This window comes from Elgaria multicarinata, chromosome 6 (assembly GCF_023053635.1).
Source record: "Elgaria multicarinata webbii isolate HBS135686 ecotype San Diego chromosome 6, rElgMul1.1.pri, whole genome shotgun sequence".
NCBI classification, from domain to species: Eukaryota; Metazoa; Chordata; class Lepidosauria; order Squamata; family Anguidae; genus Elgaria; species Elgaria multicarinata.
This window is the reverse complement of record NC_086176.1, coordinates 20450953-20469152: the sequence shown is the minus strand read 5'-3', so window position 1 is coordinate 20469152 and position 18200 is coordinate 20450953. Positions and strand designations below refer to the sequence as shown.

The following is an 18200-nucleotide window of genomic DNA, read 5'->3' as shown; positions in this document are numbered from 1 at the left end:
AAACTGGATGAACTACATCACATTGTAGCCTACATTAACTGAAGCTAAACTGGTTTAAAATCAGAGAGCTCTCTGGGCCTCCTTTTTAACTGCAGCTTCCACGTGTAATTATTCTGCTTTATCTCCAAACTCTGAAAGAATACTACTTAACCTTCCCCATAATTTTGGAAGGAACCCCAAAGGTACTATGGGATAGATTGCTTTCTATATGCTGAGCAAAGGCATTGCCTACTGTGAAGAGGATCAGCAAAAATGAAAAGAATTAACAACAAGGGTATCATCAAACATTTTTACCTAAAATATTTTTCCTTTTCTTTTCTAATTTGGATTCAATAATCTCCTGTGTCCTTATTGATGAAGTTTGAGCAGAAAAATTTAGGTATACAGGAACATAGCCAGCTTCTTCTTGTATTCGGTTTAGCAGTGCCCTTGCGACTACAGACTTTAAATGACAGAAAAGTGAAATAAATAACAAAATGCAATATAGAAACAAGAATTCCCTGTAATATATTCTAAATTTTCAATGCTACCTCATATGAAACAGTGTTGTCCTTCGAAATTTAGATTGGCTTTATGTGCCACTATCAAGTTGCTAATTTAGCTAGCTTGGTTGGTTTTTCATAGTCACTTGCAGAAGTGGTTTCAAAATTTCTTCCTTCTGAAAAATGTGACTGTCCAGTTTTCCAGAACATCAAATATTTTAAATAGCAGAATGTTTATAATGCAACATTTGTTCTAGGACCTCTTGCAGGGTCTTGCTATTTACTGCTTTACTCTGTACAGCACCATGTACACTGATGGTGCTATATAAATAAATAAATAATAATAATAATAATAATAATAATTTGTCCATTTTCACCCTCATCACTAGATTTAGAGAATACCTTTCAGTAAATATTACTATTACAGGAATAATTACTTTCTCCAAGTGTAGAAATCATGCCCCTCCCTGCAACACTGGCCACCTGTCCCGTGTCTAGGTACTTCCTAGAAAGCCAGTCTTAACACCAAACTAGGGACTCATCTACACCAAGCAGGATATTCCACTCTGAAAACGGTATGAAAGCAGTATATAAAGGCAGGAGCCACACTACTGCTTTATAGCAGTACTGAAGTGCACTGCAGGATCTACACTACTGCTTTATAGTGGTACTGAAATGCACTGACAACTGTTGGGGCCCAGGACACATCTACACCAAGCAGGATATAACACTATGAAAGTAGTATGAAAGCGGTATATGGGATGTGTCAATGGGCCCCAACAGTTGTCAGTGCACTTCAATACCGCTATAAAGCATTAGGTGGCTCCTGCCTTTTATATACCGCTTTCACAGTGGAATATCCTGCTTGGTGTAGATGAGCCCTAGACCTGACTTCTGCTACACAGTTTGGCATTGCATAGCCATTTGTTGTTTAAGAAAAGCCCATGAAGGCGGTTCCCAAGCTGGATTGGAACACGGGAATGGAGGACTGTAAACTTTGTGTCCACTGCAGTCATGATTGGAAGCAGGGGGCAGCACACCCTGTTTACAATAAGAAAAAAGTGACTGGAGCAGCACTGGGGCAAAGAGTTACAGCCTCACTTCCCCCAACACCATGGTCGCAATCCAGCTCAGTCCCCCTGCCCCCAATTATAGAGATAAACCGCAACAACAATATCAACAATAACCAGCAGCTATGGAATACCAAGCATCTAATTCGACCCGAATTCAAAATAATGTCTTAACAAATGTCCCCTAAAATATTTATTTAGTAAATCCCTGTGAATGCGGTGCCTTTGGTCTATCCAAATGATCCAATTATTTTCTTATGCAATCAAAGAATTCTTACCTTGCCAACCCCAGTTATTCCTGTAAACAACACAGAATGCCGGACAGCTAGCAATTTTTCCATTAGAAAGCCATAGCGCACAGTATCAGTGGTAGGAACCAGCATTTCAAAAAATGGTATTGTATGGCTGTATTTAAACGTAGGTATAATTCGCTCCCAAGGATCCAGACGCTTTGTGTCAAAATCAATGTAAACACTCCACAAATCACCAGAGGTTGGAAGCTAGAAACATGAAATAATCACATTTGTTGTTGTCAAGCAGCATAAAGAAAGAAGAAAGGATGAGACACATGGTGAAATAGTTCTTTGTGCAGACATATATGAGTTTTAAATAATTCCTTCCCATAAATACATAACCTAGTCAGAGTCTTTCAGATTCCCAAATCACTGGCCAAAATTATTATTACATTCTCAGGTGTTTCCCCACAATTATGAAGTCCATAATCTTGCTGTGAAATGAAAGCCTTTTAGAAATCAGCACAAGATAGTGTAGTCCATGTCTGATATCATACTGCACATTTTTTTATCACAAGAGAAGCCAGGAAGATTCATAGATATTTGTTTTAACACAGGGCTTAATCTCAGCCAGTGGTTGGTCCTAGAAGCTGTTTTCAATGCCTAGACTCTGTCATACAGAGTAAATAAAGAAGTGGATGCATTTCGTCATTAGAGAACTACAGCCATTCCCTCATACCTGTCCAACTCCTCCCACAAATACTATATGTGAAATATGTTAGCAATATAGTATATTTCATACCTTGGCATCTGGGTTGTCCTCAAATTGCTGTCTTATAAATGTATCAAAACCATCCCAACAGTTCTCAGTTAAATTTCCACCCACTGACCACAAATAACAGAAAACGAAAGTCTGGCACACAAGAGAATTCAGTCTTGACTGTTCCTGTACACATAGGAAAAAGAAAGCAAAATGGTTTTTTTAAAAAAAACAAACATAGATGTGACTATTTCTTCATGTCAATTAATGTAAGCGAAAACACTACCAATTAGAATTAGATGAATTTTAAATCCTCTTCCCTGGAGAATGACACTTTACACTTTACAAAGTACAAGCTCCACAGATATGAATGCATTTATGCTGGAAAAACCATTTGTGGATCAAAGTCAATATATGTTTGCAATGTCATCCAAGATTCATCAAGAAGCTTGTGAGCTTACAATTATGGTCTGCTGCCACTCTATTTAGGTCAGGGCATGGGGAACCCCAGGCCCATGGAAGTTTCCCAGCCATCCTGTCACTTCTTTCTCAAGCCCTGCCCCCTCTTCTTGCAGGGAAAAGCTCTTACTATCAGCTACTGGCTGAAGGTAAGAGCTTTTCCTTGCTGGGGAGAGAGGGCAGGACCTGGCTGGGGGAGGGCTGGGAAGTGGCTGAGTGATTCTGTCCTGCTTGGCTCTGAGGCTTGTCCTGCTTACTTCTGAGTCAATATGCTGCTCATGAGTAGACACACAAAGGCGTATGCTGCTTACTTCTTTGTATGATTAAAATCACTAAGGGCACAACCCTATGCACGTTTAGATAGAAATTTTTTTCCTACAACTCCCAGCATTCCCCAACCAGTTGGAGAATGCTGGGAGTTGCAGGATTTTTTTTTCTGTCTAAACATGCATACGATTGCATCCTAAGAATCTAGACTGAATGGGTATAATTTGCTTGATGTGGGGGCTGACTTTGAAGAAGACTTGAGAACTAAAGCTAATACAGAATCCAACTGCTCAGCTGCACGGTTTGCCAATGAATTTCCATGCCCAATTCAAAGTGCTGTTTTTGCTCTTTAAAGCCCTAAATTGTTTCAAAGTTCCTATGGGCATATAAGGTAGGTACTGTCGACACAGTGCAATCACTATGCAGTGACTCCCCATTCATTACCATCAAGTGGTTTGAAACTGCTTGAACTACCTAGATACCATCTAACAAATGAGCAATGAATGTGGCTACCAGGAAAAGGGACTTCTCTGCTGTCGCACCCTGGGTGTGGAAAGAGCTTCCTAGAGGGGTCTGCCTGGCACCTACATTGCGCTGAAGACTTTTTTATTTTTATTTTCCCAGCATCTTGGAATGCTAGTCTTTTTGCTTTGCTGTTTTAAATCTGTTACGTTATCTTAAATCTCTGTGTTGCTGCTAGGTTTTATTCTGGTTGTATTTTTATAGTGTAGTTTTTTGCTTTTATATTTTATATTGTTTTTATGCTGTACACTTTGTGTTTTTAGTTTTTGTGAACTGCACAGAGAGCTTCAGCTATTGGGTGGTACAGAAATGCAATAAATAAATAAATAAATAAATAAATAAATAAATAAATAAATAATTTTGTTTATAAACGGGTTCTCTAGAAAGGCCAATAGAGAGAAATGGATATCTAAAAGGAAAATGTAATATAGAGATAACATTATATCCTCCTACAGCGCTTTCCAGCATGTTAGATTTCACCATGCAGAGAAGATAGCGGCAGAGTTCAGACAACACGTTTCTCTACACAGTGGGGAAACGCCACTCAACAGCTAAGTTTTTCAGAGGTACTCACCTCACATTGTGTTTCTGTGGGTTACTGTGTCAAGCGTCATGTTGACTTTAGGTTGAGTAAAAGTCAACGTGACCTTTGATTGACAGTTCCTCTGCCCTCTTTCTTCCCCTGGTCCCCCTGATGCTATCCCATCAGCCATTGATGCAAAAAAACCTAATCCCGGTGGCTCTCCTAGAGCAGCACTTGCTCCTTTTGCTGCTCTTGTCAGGGAACTCTGTAGCCAATGGGAAAAGTCAACTCAACACAATGGAAAGCCCGCCACACAACACAACAGCTGTGCAGGAACTCGTACAGCATGGATATTCAGCGTGGAGTGTTTTCTGAAAAAACTCCATTGTGGAATTCTAAAACCACCATTGAGAAATATGTTGTCTGAACTGAGCCACTAAGACTCTTTCCCATATCCTAAACAAAGAAAGAGCAGTGTATGCAAATAATAAAGTAAACAACTGTACCAATTTCATACTGGGTCCTCCCTTTCCAAGAAGCAACGATTCCAGTAAACAACAGAGAGCAGTAACTTTACTGATGTCCACTTGTGATATAGCTTGTGAGCACTTTTTGTGAACATATTTTAAACCATCTTCAACGTAACGGCAAAAGAGTTCAAATAAATACGTTCTTGTTTCCTCATTGAGCTAAAATAAACGTAAATATTTTCAATTACCCATTCTCATATATGCACAGCTCCAAAGATGGTGAAAGCATGCTTGACGTAGTAATCTATATACAAAACACACAAATAACCCCTTCTAACAGCGCAGTGCCCCCATGCTACGGAACTGGATCCAAAAGAATGCCACTGAGATACAGGAGGGAGGTATCAGCCTGCTCGGGGGGACCCCAAAGTTTACAGAAATAATAATTAAAAAATCTTTTAAATGAATGGGACAAACCTTCCTCCCACCAAAACTCTGCCCAATGAAGACTGAGGGCACGTCTACACCATACGGTGTAGAGGGAGGGAGGTGGGACGATCCCAGACTTACATGCTTCCGGGATCATCGCAGGGTGTCTAGACATGGCGCACAACGTCCTGGGAGGAAGAGGATGTTGCGCCCGCCGTTTTTTTGGGTTTTTTTGGTCGGAAAAGAGTGCAGGACCGCTCCCCCGAAAACGTTTTATTTATTTTTTAAAAAAAAAACCCGCTCCCCCCCCCTCGATGGGCTCCTGATGAGCTTCATGACCAGGTCCTGGCTCCTCGCGGTTACTTGCAAAGAGCCGGGATGAAAACGGGATGCCCAGCCACACGTCCTGCAGTCTCAGGATCAGCCCGGCACCGCAGAAAAAGTCAGGATAGAAGGGTAGAGCAATATCCCGGGGGAAAAAGGGATCTTCCCTCCCTGCCCCCGTGATCCCCTGTGCGTCATGTGGGATATTGCCCCGTCTAGCCATGCCCTGAGTAATTCAGCGATCATAAGGAGGCACAGAACACTGAGTGTCAATGGAAAAAACTGGAAAACTTGCCTTTTGGTTAAAAGTATTTTTGTAAAACCTACTTTGTCTTCAATGCCTGCCATCCATGTTTTTACATAGGGAATCCACTTCAATTCTTCAGGATCAATGTATACCATTCCACATCGGCTAACTGTGGCAGGTGAAGCAACCCTTAAGTCTTCCACCTAAAATTAACGGATACTGCACATATTTCTACACATACACACATCCACAAATGAAGAATAGGCAATAGGTAATGTGATATCTTGGATCCAGCTTTCGCTGGTGCAAAAACAAGCATATTTTCAAACGACAAAGAATTTGTTGTCTCCCCTTTATCCCTACAAAATCCTTCTTCTTTTTCATTTTGTTATTCTATATTAGAGACCATGGGAGAAGCTATTTTCACTATCTATTAAAGCGTGTTCTTAGCTAACATCAGATGCCCTCCAGATGTTTATTCTACAACTTCTATCAGTCCCAGCCAACATGGCCAGTGGCCAGATGATGGGAATTGTAGCCCAAAATATTTGGTTGGTACAGCGTTGAGGAAGACTAGTATAGCACTGCAATTAGCCCGGTAAACAGTCACATCAGTAAATAGGAAAACCTTAATCAATGCCAAGTCACAACTGCATTTCAGTTAAATAAGAACAAGGCAAGCAAGAGTAAGTCTGTAGGGGCTACATCATGTGTGCTCTCTCTCTCTCTCTCTCTCTCTCTCTCGTGGAGGAAATATAAGAAGCAAAAAGTTTGAAAACAATAAAGAACTAAACCCAAAGATAAATCTAACAGGTAAAATAAAAGCTCAGCTTTCTGCACTAAGGGAGACCAAGGCCAGATCTACACCAAGCAGGATATGGCACTTTGAAAACGGTTTGAAAACTGTATATGGTGTGTGACCTGGGCCCCAACAGTTGTCACTACTGTTATAAACCAATTTAAAGCAGTAGTGTAGATCCTTGCTGAGTAGATGGATATGCACTCTTCTACCTGACTCAACTGAATTGCTCTTGAGGACAATGATTGTGACAAGTTTTGTCAAATCTAGTTATACACTGAAACAAGCAGTAGAAAACAATTTGAAATCAAGAAATAAAAGTACCTCAAACAACATGTGAATGGAAGGTGTAAGCTTGATTCTTTCACTGTTAGCCAAACAAAGCATCTTGTTATCATCCAAAACAGTGTTAAGGTTTTCAATCCATAAAGCGTCCACAGGCCCATCACTGATGATCCATTTATGATCTTCAGAGGTGTCAACCACAGCTGCTCGAACACTAAGAGCCATTAGGCCATCTTTCCACTCCAGGGTTAAATTGTTAACTTCACCATATAGTTCACCCATTGTAATCGATTTGGGATTCAGAACATATGTTTTAACAGGTTGGTAGAAAGGATTATCCTCACCCGCTTTGTGCAAACTTCCTAGAGTATCTGCGAGAATTTGGTAAACTGTAGTTTTTCCACCTCCTGTTGGTCCAACAAGCATGACACCGTGCCTTACCAACATAGTTTCATAGAGTTGTATGACTTTATGAACCATGGCATTTTCAGGCTGTAATCCTTTGGAAAGCATGATATCTATGATTGTTGACTGTAGCACTCCATAATCATGCTCTGGGATTATGACTCCAGGAAAAAGGTCAGATATAATCCCACTAACAGAATCAAAAACAAAACAAAACAATTTGCTTGTTCATTTACAGTATTTCTACTCCACCTTTCCTGTGTTCAAAATAATATTTAAACAATCAAACAGAACATATTAAACATTTAACGTAGCACACACCCACACCCCAAAATGAGGAAATTTAAGCTTACCTGCTAATTTCCCTTCTTTGTTGTTTAGGGGTAGGACAGTCTAGCAAGTTGGGGGTAGTATCTAGTGTTAGTTCTATGTAGAGTAGACCCGTTGAAATGAGTGGGACTTAAGTTAGTTAAGTGCCATTCATTTCAATGGGTCTACTCTACATAGGACTAACATTGGATACTACCCTGGGATGCTGACAGATATGACCAAAGACAAAGCAAAACCTGAGGGGCAGGATCCCCTCATTGTCGGATCGTAACTAGAATTTGGAAATGGTCCCAGGTCATAACAAGCTACTAACTCTACGTATTCAAGGAAAACGTAAGAGGGCAGAAAAGAAGAATCCCACCAGATTCAAATGGCCTAAAACCACAACTGACAAGTGTAGACTCTTCCATGTATTCAGTTGCATCCTCCCATTCTCCACTTTTTGGAGGTGGTGATGGTACACTACCCCATCCTGAAACCATAGAGAAGGGGAATTCAGAGGTAAACTCAATTTCCCTTTCTTCTGTGGTTCCAGGGTGCGGCATTCTTGTAAATTGGGATGCAGAAATGCAGTACATCCCCAAGGGCAAGACTCATGTTAATTTCACTGCTATCACCTTCTGAATGACCCTTCTGTCAAAGGCAGCATCTGCAGAGGAGAATGAGTTGATGCACCAGTGAAGGTGAAGACTGACCTCTGTGTTCCCACCCTGCAAATGGTTGCTAAGGATGGGCATCATATGTATGCAGCTGAGATAGCCACACTAGATAAGGAGTGAGTGGTAATACACTCTGGATATCTTCACGGAGGATAAGGCTATCAATGGCTACAAGTCATTATTGCTATAGACTCCCTCCAGTATTAGAGGTAGTATGCCTCTCAATACGTATTGCTGGGAAACGCAAGTGGGAGGGTGCTATTACACTCATTGTTGTAAACCGCCCAGAGAGCTTCGGCTGTGGGGAGGTATATAAATGTAATAAAATAAATAAATAAATAAATAAATAAATAAATAAATAAATAAATAAATAAATGTCCTGGTTATAGACTTGTCATGGGCACCTGGTTCAACACTGTGTGAACAGAGCTGCTCAGGGCAGCTACTGACACATCTATCCATGGAATCTTAGACCGTTTCTACACCTGCCTTTTTTCCAGGGATCGTCCCGGGATCATCCCTGTGCATGCAAATGACATACAGGGGATCCCGGGAACAGGCAGGGACGATCCCTCCATTTTCCTGGGATAAATAGGTGTAGAAAGGGCCTTCGTCTGTCCATGGCATCAGTTCTTAAGATACAGAATTTTGAGGCAAGTCTGTTAATAGATCTGCTATATTCAGATGCTGATCATTCCACCAATCACTTCATCAAAAACCTCAGGAAGAAATACCGAGTGGTTCTGAAACTCACTGTGGAAAAGGAGCCATAGCTCCCTTCAGTTGACGCACTGAGGAGCTCTTATCCACCTTGGGTTCCTCTGCCCTCTCCAGTACCTGGAGCCTTTAAGAAGGAGTTTGGGAAGTAACTCAGTTGGGAAGTTACAATCCTGTCCTACTGATTTCTCCTTCAAGAGTTCCCTTTCTTTCCCAGGGAAAAGCCTGCCCAGAGTATTCAGAAAGGACAGCCAATTCTAGAAGGGTAGATCATAAGCTCCTTCATTCCCTGTCCTGGGCCTCTTGCAGGGCACAGTGAATGTTCTACTCCTCCCTCATACCAGACCCTAGAGCAGGAGTGGGGAATTATTTTGGGTCTGGATTTCCCCCCAGAACTCTATATGCCGGATGACATCCAGGGCAGAGGCCCTGGATGAAGCTTCAGCTGGAGCTCCTGCAGCCAGTGCCTCAGTCTTTGCTCTACCTGGGCTTCCCAACCAATATATTCATAATTGATCCAGCATTGTCACAAGAGGCATAAGTAGACTCTGAAGCTGGGAGCACCTTCTATCATTTCAAGCTGATACCACAATTGCAACCTACTTGGGCAGAGATAGACTTACTAGAGTTTTCTATGCTCCAGTAACCTCTGCCTGGACTACTGCGATGTTTTGGGCCTGGGAGATGAAGTAATACAGGAAGGCATAATTAACAGTCTGAAGCAGGGATTCCAAGGGATCCCTCTGGTGCTTGGCTGGGTGCTATGGGTCCAAATACAGTGGGAGCGGGGGGGGGGGTTCCCACAGGAGAAGACTTAGGTTACTTGTAGGAGCAACATGCTTGTAAAATGTCCTGACTACCTGCACTAAAACCAGAGATTTAGAGCATGGCTAGATGAGGCAGGTTAAGGGGGATGATCTCGCGATTTTATGATCGTGAGATCGTCCCCCTTGTCTACACGTGGCACACAATGTCGTGGCTGCCATTTTGTTTTTTTGTTTTTTTAAGGAAAAGGAGCGCACGAGCGCTCGAACGGAACCGTGAGTTGTTGGGTTTTTTTAAAAAAAAACTCATGCTCACCCCACCCCCAATGGGCATGGAGCTCCTGAGGAGCTCTGTGCCCTGTTCCCGGCTCCTCACAGTTACTTGCGAGGAGCCAGGGAAAAAACGCAATGACAGGCCGCACGTCCAGCAGTCTCAGGATCATCCCGAGACCATGGGGAAAAGCAGGATGGAAGGGTAGGGCAAGATCCCGGGGAAAGGGAGGAATCGTCCCTCCCTGCTCCCGGGATCCCCTGTATGTCATGTGGATGCACAGGGACAATCCTGGGGCGATCCCCCGGGATATCACCCTGTCTAGACATGCCCTTGGTTGGCAACAATGACACTTTTCTTCCAGTATCAAGCTCTATCAGACTGCATCTACAGAGGAGCTGTTGGTAGGTATTGTAGTTGGGGAATGGGGCATCAGCGCTGGTGTTTCTTGGGCTCCGCAACGTCTAACCTTTCGACAGTAATGGAGCCTCCTCTGGACACAGGAGAGCTGACCCCTCAGGTTCCCCTGGAGAATTGGGTTCTGTGAAGATAGAAGCTTTGCAATGCTTTTCTGTGGCTGAGTCTACTCCTAGTCACCATCTTCTGAGAAAGAACAGTCAGAATCATCTAAGGATGATGGCTTGAGATGCTGGTCCATGATAGCTACTGGGGAGAGTGACAGCTTGGTTTTGGAATGCCCTCTCCAGAAAGACTCACCTGGTGCTCAGTTTGTCATCCTTTTAGTACAAAGTAAAACCCTTTTTATTCTCCCAGGCTTTTAAAAATGAAATTGAAAGTGTTAAGATCAGTTTAAAACATCTTTTGTGGTGTTTGAGTTCTTGTTAAATTAATTTATTCTCTAATCCCTGAGTTTTTGTGCTATACTTTCTCTCTGTTTTTATACTGTATAGTTATATTTTAATATTTGTAAGTTGTCCAACGAGCTTAGTTATTGCGCAGCATATAAATGTTGTCAATAAACAAGTAAAAAGTAATTCTTTGGGGAAAGACTCAGAAGAGAAAATGTAAGTGTGGCCCAGATTCTCTATGGGGAATCACAGTACCTCCATGACCTCTTGCAGTTCTGATCCTATAGCCTTTGGTACCTGGCCAGTGTGATGGTTTCAGAAGGCAAAAGATCCTGTACCCAGAGTCTAAACTGCCTAAATTGGTCTGAAATCCTACATCCACTGGGTAATAAGACCCAGTGAACTCAATGAGTACTTCTCATTAGAAATGTATCAGATTGTACTGTTACTAATCCTACAAATTGTTCTGAGGATCCTAAGAATTATGGGTTAGCTGTATAATTAAAACCATACTAACACAAAGTATTCTAGTTGTTTAAATGCTTTTGTTTACTATTATTTCAACCCTGCCAGAAATAATAGAAAAGTCATGCTCAATTGTTGGAAAAATAAAGACCTTGTGATGAAATAAACAAAACTAATTAGACAAAAAAAAGTACCTGAACAAAAGAGCATCATCTGTAAGAAATTTTGGGAGGTTGGAATCTCGTAATGCTCTTATTAATACAACATCCTCATTCAAATTTGGATTCTCTCTCTTCAGTGACCTAGGGGTATGGAAAAAATAATAATTGTTCTTAAATGTACATTAATTTCTAGCATTATCATTATTTAAATTTATTATATGTCAACTGACAAACAAATGTATAGTAGATGAACAAAGAGTCTCCCTAATAACTACAGAATAACTAATTTGTAGTCTCCAGTTAAAGCACTAAATATGATCAGTAAATAGCTGTTATAATATAGCAATTCCCTACCTCCTATTTAGAAACCAATTTTGCAAATCTCTGCAAGAAATAAGAGTGCAGGATCTTGAATTTTTATATATAAATCATGCCTACAGAGCTTGTGACTCACGAAGCCAAACATAGCACATTAGCCATTTATTATAACCTGCCAGTTACTTAACAATCCCTCTGTTTTCACGCACAGTACAGGCCTGTTATAAATGATAGCAGTTTTAAAATACACAGATGCATTGATTCAGAGGCTCTGCGGCATGTATAGAGACTTCCTTGCCTACATGCAGCTCCTCATAAACATAAAGTCTAATTTCCTTCAGTGTCATAAGAACATAAGAAGTGCCATGCTGGATCAGACCAAGGGTCCATCCAGTACAGCACTCTGTTCAAACAGTGGCCAAACAGCTGTTGACCAGGGACCAATAAAGCAGGACAAGGTGCAACAGCACCCTCCCACCCATGTTCCCCAGCAATTGGTGCACACAGGCTTACTGCCTCGAATACTGGAGACAGCACACAACCATCAGGGCTGATAGCCTTTGCCTCCAGAAATTTATCCAACCCCCTTTTAAAGCCATCCTAATTTTGTACATCTCTATCATGTCTCCCGTTAGCCTCCTTTTTTCCAAGCTAAACAATCCCAGTTGTTGTAACCTTCCCTCACAGGGAAAATGCTTCAGCCCCTTAATCACTTTAGTTGCCCTTTTCTGTACTTTTCCCAGCTCTATGATATCCTTTTTCAGGTGTGGTGACCAGAACTGTACACAGTATTCGAAGTGTGGTCGCACCATAGATTTGTATAAAGGCAGTATGAAACTGGCAGTTTGATTCTCAATTCCTTTTCTTATAATGGCTAACATGGAGTTTGCCTTCTTTACAATGGCCGCATACTGGGTTTACATTTTCATCAAGCTGTCCACCACAACCCCAAGATCTGTTTCTTGTTCGGTCACCACCAGCTCAGATCCCATTAGGTTTTACTTGAAGGTATGAAGGAATATCAAGGTATTTTCTGCATGTGCAGTCCTACTGAGCTTTCCTCCAACAATTAAGAGAATGTATCACCCCCTGCATGCCCAGAGCTCAATGTGTGCATCAGAACCCCCCAGAGATTTAAACATCTCACCGCCTATATCTGTGAAAATTTACATGCAATAGCTATAATCAAAATAGGAGCCTTATAGCGTTGGGGTAAGTAAAGCTGTTCATATTTTAAAGTTGTAAAAGAATATTCATATGTTTATTATGTGTCATATAACATAAGGCTTCTTACCCAGCCATGACTAAGACAGATTTGACAGCTCTCATTCCAAAATCATAGTGGTCCTGTTGAGAAAGCTGCTCACTACAGAGTTTGTACATTTGTGTCATCTTCCTTGCAAGTATTTTACTTGATTCAAATCCTTCAGAATACAGAATGACCTGAAGTACAATAAAAAAGGTATGCTGACTATACTTACGAAACAAAAGAAAGATTTATTTATTTATTTATTATTGCATTTATATCCCGCCTTTTTCCTGCAAGGAACCCAAGGCGGCCTACATAATCCTCCTCCTCTCCACTTTATCCTCACAACAACAACCCTGTGAGGTGGGTTGGGCTGAGAGTTTGTGACTGGCCCAAAGTCACCCAGTGGGTTTCCACGGCCGAGTGGGGGCTAGAACCCAGATCTCCCGACTTGCAATCCGACACTCTAGCCACTACACCACACTGGCTCGTAAGATTGCACATAACAAGAGCACCAAGAAGCGCTGTGACCCTGTTCAGATGACACACTAAGCCACAGTGGTTAAGCATTTTGAGCTAAACATTATGGCTTAGCATGTTGTGTGAACCATGACTTCGCATGTAATATGAACCATTCCCAAACCACAGTTTAAACACATTAGCGGCCTAACCATAGCTTAGTGTGTTAACTGAACAGGCCCAATCTGAATCCAAGTGAAGCTATGGAATCAAGATAATAAAATTAATACGTTCCATGTGCTCTCCAGCATGCAGTCTCCTTCTTGCTACAAAGCTTTTCACGGTCTAGCTCCTTCCTATCTCTCCTCTCTCATCTCACACTATTGCCCCGCTCGTGCTCTTCGCTCCTCTGATGCCATGTTTCTCGCCTGCCCAAGGGTCTCTACATCCCTTGCTCGGCTTCGTCCATTTTCTTCTGCTGCCCCTTACGCCTGGAACGCTCTTCCAGAACATTTGAGAACTACAAGTTCAATCGCAGCTTTTAAAGCTCAGCTAAAAACTTTTCTTTTTCCTAAAGCTTGTAAAACTTGATTTTGTTCTGACTTTATACTGCTAGTTTTACCCTACCCTGTGCCTGTTTGGTGCATTCTCTTCCCCTCCTTATTGTCTTATTATGATTTTATTAGAATGTAAGCCTATGCGGCAGGGTCTTGCTATTTACTGTTTTACTCTGTACAGCACCATGTACATTGATGGTGCTATATAAATAAATAAATAAATAAATAAATAATAATAATAATAATAATAATAATAATAATAATAATAATCACATCCATTAATTTCCAAAGTTAAAATCTTAAGTGTTAGATGATGAAACTGATATACAAGTAAACTTTTGCAAGTATTTTCATTAAGTAAAAGTGAGTGTGCTTCTGATCAATGCGGAAAAGGATACAGGGCTTAACAAGAAGGAATGGAACAAGATGGAGAGACCCAGAAAACTCTGAAACTAGGCAACAACTCATTTCAGACACAGGTCAAACAACAAAGCAAAAAAGAAGTAAACAACATTCTTCCCTTCCTATATAAAATAATTGCATACCTTATATGGAGCACATCCCCATCTGAAAAGGCATATTAGAACAAGGCTCATAGCAAGGCTGCAGGTAATCATTAAGCAAGGAACAAAACTGGACCTAAAACTACAAGGGCTTTAGTAATAGGGTGAAGCCATTATGCTGCCAAATCCACTCAGCTTCCACAGACCCCATTCTTGGGATGACTCAAAAGTCAACCAGTGGAAATTAGTGATAAAAAATATATGATTTGAATTCACCACCAAAACTTCAGTTCTGCCTCTAGTCCTCTGGCCTTTATAGTAAATGCATCAGATTAAGTGCCCCTATTTCTGAGATGACATTTCCTATAAAATGCACTGAACAAAACATGGATTGAGTAGGAGGACAAAAATTATGGCCTTAATCCAGTTTTGTTACAAATAAGCCACAATAATAGAGGTATTGGGGGAAACTTTTGTTTCCTGATGTTAACTATAACTCCCTTAAAGGAACTGTTACAATACATTATTCCCACATTGTAATACTGTTCTTAAATATTTTCTGCATATTTTATCATATGTATTTAAAAGGTACCTCAGCGATCAAAGCATAGTTGGGGACCATCATTGAAAATGGCCTGAACAGTGCTTTCAGATTGTCAGGTAATTCTGTTCGTCCAGCATAGCCAGGATTCATTGTAATGAAGGCCGCACAAGTCATAATCAATTTTATTTCACGTCCCTCAAACATAAACCGAGAGAGCTGTTTTGAAAGAAATAAGGGGCAATGTTATATTTTTAAAGATATTACAAACATAAAACAGAGCTTCTGTTATCCAGAAAGTATGGATATTACCTTTGCAGCTTTAGCATTCCTAATAGTAATCAACTGTTGGGCAATAACTGATAGAACTTCAATATCGATCCGGTTAAATTCATCAAAACAGCACCACGCTCCAGACTGTGCCAAGCCACTAAAGAAACGCCCCATCATCTGAAACAACATTAGCATATCCTAGTTAGTATGTCTCAATCATCTCTCCAATCAGTTGTAGTTTCAGCGTAGAATCAAAGGCCGTTTCTACAACCTGCCTTTCCCCCCCAGGATCATCCCTGTGCATCCAAATGACACACAGGGGATCCCAGGAGCAGGCAGGGACGATCCCTCCAATTTCCTGGGATAATCCTTACGTGTAGAAAGGGCCAGAGGGTTGTGTATATGAAGCGCACATAAGGATTGTGTTAACTGTCCTCAGTTCTGTCCCTGCGAAGGTATGAGGTCTAAACCAAATACTAAAAAATATTTTTCTCTAAACTGACATAGCAACTTACTGGAGTATTATATAGAAATGTATAACTTGTTAAACATAAAAATAACTATCATGGCTAAGATACAATATTACTTCACTGTAGTACTGGCCTTGTGCAGCCCTAATACTAAATCATGATTTGTTTAGCTTAAATCTGGACCTTGACTAGGCTCACTAATAGCAGTTTGTTTGGGACAAGCAAACCAGTATTGTAAACTACAGTTTGAAAATTGGCTTGTGAATCTTGGCTTATTGTGCTTCTTTGGGACAGAGCTTCCACTGGCCCCATTCTCGGGGTGATTCAAAGGCAATAGATGGAAACAAGTTGGGGGGGGGGGAATATATACTTGAACATCAGAGCACCAAATCCTGGCTTGTGCAACAAGCTGTGGTCAAGCATTATATGCAAACCAGGCTACTGCCTCTGTCTATGGCCAGTATCAATGGGAATTAGTATTTTTTTACATAAATAATTTTCTCCAATTACCTCACCCTACGCCGGACATGACATTCAATGATTAATTATGCACTATGTGAAAAATACCAGGTTTATCTTTGCAATCATAAATTACAGATGCCTAGCCAGATCCACTAATATAAAATGCTATAAAATATTAACTGTTCACATGCACTCGTTTTGTTAATCTATTTAAATTGTATACCTTGTAATCCAAGCCATCTGAACAGTTGAACACAACACACTGGATGGCAAGTGCTTTTGCAAGATCTTTAGTAGTCTCTGTTTTTCCGGTACCAGCAGGTCCAGCTGGCGCTCCGCCTAGATCAAGTTGCAATGCTCCCATAAGGCAGAGGTAGCAACGGTCCTGATGAGAGTCAAGGTACAGAAAACTACATATGTGTGGATAATGAATGACAGAATTATGCTAGCACACTTGTACTATAGTATAACCTTAAATAGAATGCACCTTCTGCCCCTATTTATTTATTTATTTATTACATTTTTATACTGCCCTAGAAACTAATAGGTCTATTCCCTATGATTTAAACCACATCTGAGGGTGAGGACCAAACCTTTTGCTTAGCTTGGCTCATTAGGAGATTCATATGGAAGAAGAAGTTCCCTGAAATAATCCAAACCCAGACTGTTTAAAGGCTTCCTAAGTGAAATCCAGCACCTTGACAACAAATTAATAACCAGTACAGTTGTTTCAAAAAAGGTGAAATAGGTTTATGGCATGGAAACTAAGAAGAGATAGACTCTGGTGCTTGATGATCGTGTTAAAAATTGTTTTATTATTTAAATCCAAAAATACTCTGCTCAACGTTTCGGATGTACTGTCCTTCGTCAGGAGCTATAACAAAATATACAGTATTTTTTTAAAAAATAGCAAAACAGGAACAACATGTTTATGCCAATTTATACACAGCAACAATCAGAAGAGGCATTCTGAACCAACTGATGAACTCTTTATAGGGCATACCCACATAGAACATATACAAGTTAAATTGAATTTTGAATTCACTCCTTCAGGGCTGCTGCTATGTGATACTGTGCGGCTACAGCAAAATGGGATCTTAAAGTGTATTTCTGTCAGAGTGCCTACAATGGTAAGTGGAACCCAAATACTAGATATGGAAGATTAGTTAGGAACCTGCTGAACAAGGTGTTGTGGTAAAAGTTCTCATTAGATGAAAAGATGAATGAGGAGGCACTGACTTTAGGTGACCTGCTTTGCTATCTTATGAACTAACGCTTCTTTTAGGAGCATGCAGCCAGTTAAATATATGCAGTTACTGTTGAAATTGCCAAGGATTCATATGCTATGCAATGGCACGATCACAGGAACAATGAAGGAATGAATGGGATTTTTAGCATTCAGAACTAGTTCAGATGATAGTTTAAAATAAGGTAGCTAACTTTGCTCATAGTTGAGTTTGCAGTATTCCAATATAGGTTGGAGATTGACAATATTTTTAGACAAGGTGGTATGAAGCACTCTTTGTTTCCCCCTGATTAATTTCTTTTGTCTTTCCTGTCATCACTCTGGTGAAAACAGGCCTTGAAGGTGTTGTACTGCTTCACAACTTTGCAAAAGCAGCCTGAAATGAGTTGCTAGTGGTGTTTGTATTTTCAGCTCTCTTGAAAACTATATTCAGTCTCAAGGACTAGATCAGGGATGGGCAACCTGTGGTCCTCCAGATGATTTCGGACTGCAACTCCCTTCATCCCTCACCATTAGCTATGCTGGCTAGGGTTGATGGGAGTTGCAGTCCAACAACATCTAAGGGCCATACATTCCCCATCCCTGATCTGTTAGGGTTGCACCCAAAGAAGCCTCCTTGGATGAAGAGGAGAAGAAAAGCTTGCCCGAGTGAGAGGGTGCTTCCTCCCCCA

At 40.9% G+C, this 18200-nt stretch overlaps 1 protein-coding gene across 1 annotated transcript in view; it reads right to left on the bottom strand.

Annotated features, from left to right (window-relative positions):
• Positions 1-18200, bottom strand: part of DNAH6 (dynein axonemal heavy chain 6) — a 168865-nt gene that overhangs the window by 106599 nt on the left and 44066 nt on the right. The window contains exons 29-39 of the mRNA XM_063129118.1: positions 16507-16668; positions 15391-15528; positions 15130-15297; positions 13064-13212; positions 11485-11592; positions 6910-7465; positions 5867-5989; positions 4823-5005; positions 2588-2731; positions 1831-2052; positions 295-442 (exon numbers count right to left, since the gene is read on the bottom strand). Coding sequence (XP_062985188.1) covers positions 295-442; positions 1831-2052; positions 2588-2731; positions 4823-5005; positions 5867-5989; positions 6910-7465; positions 11485-11592; positions 13064-13212; positions 15130-15297; positions 15391-15528; positions 16507-16668 — 2101 coding nt within the window. The remainder of the gene's footprint in view (positions 1-294; positions 443-1830; positions 2053-2587; positions 2732-4822; positions 5006-5866; positions 5990-6909; positions 7466-11484; positions 11593-13063; positions 13213-15129; positions 15298-15390; positions 15529-16506; positions 16669-18200) is intronic.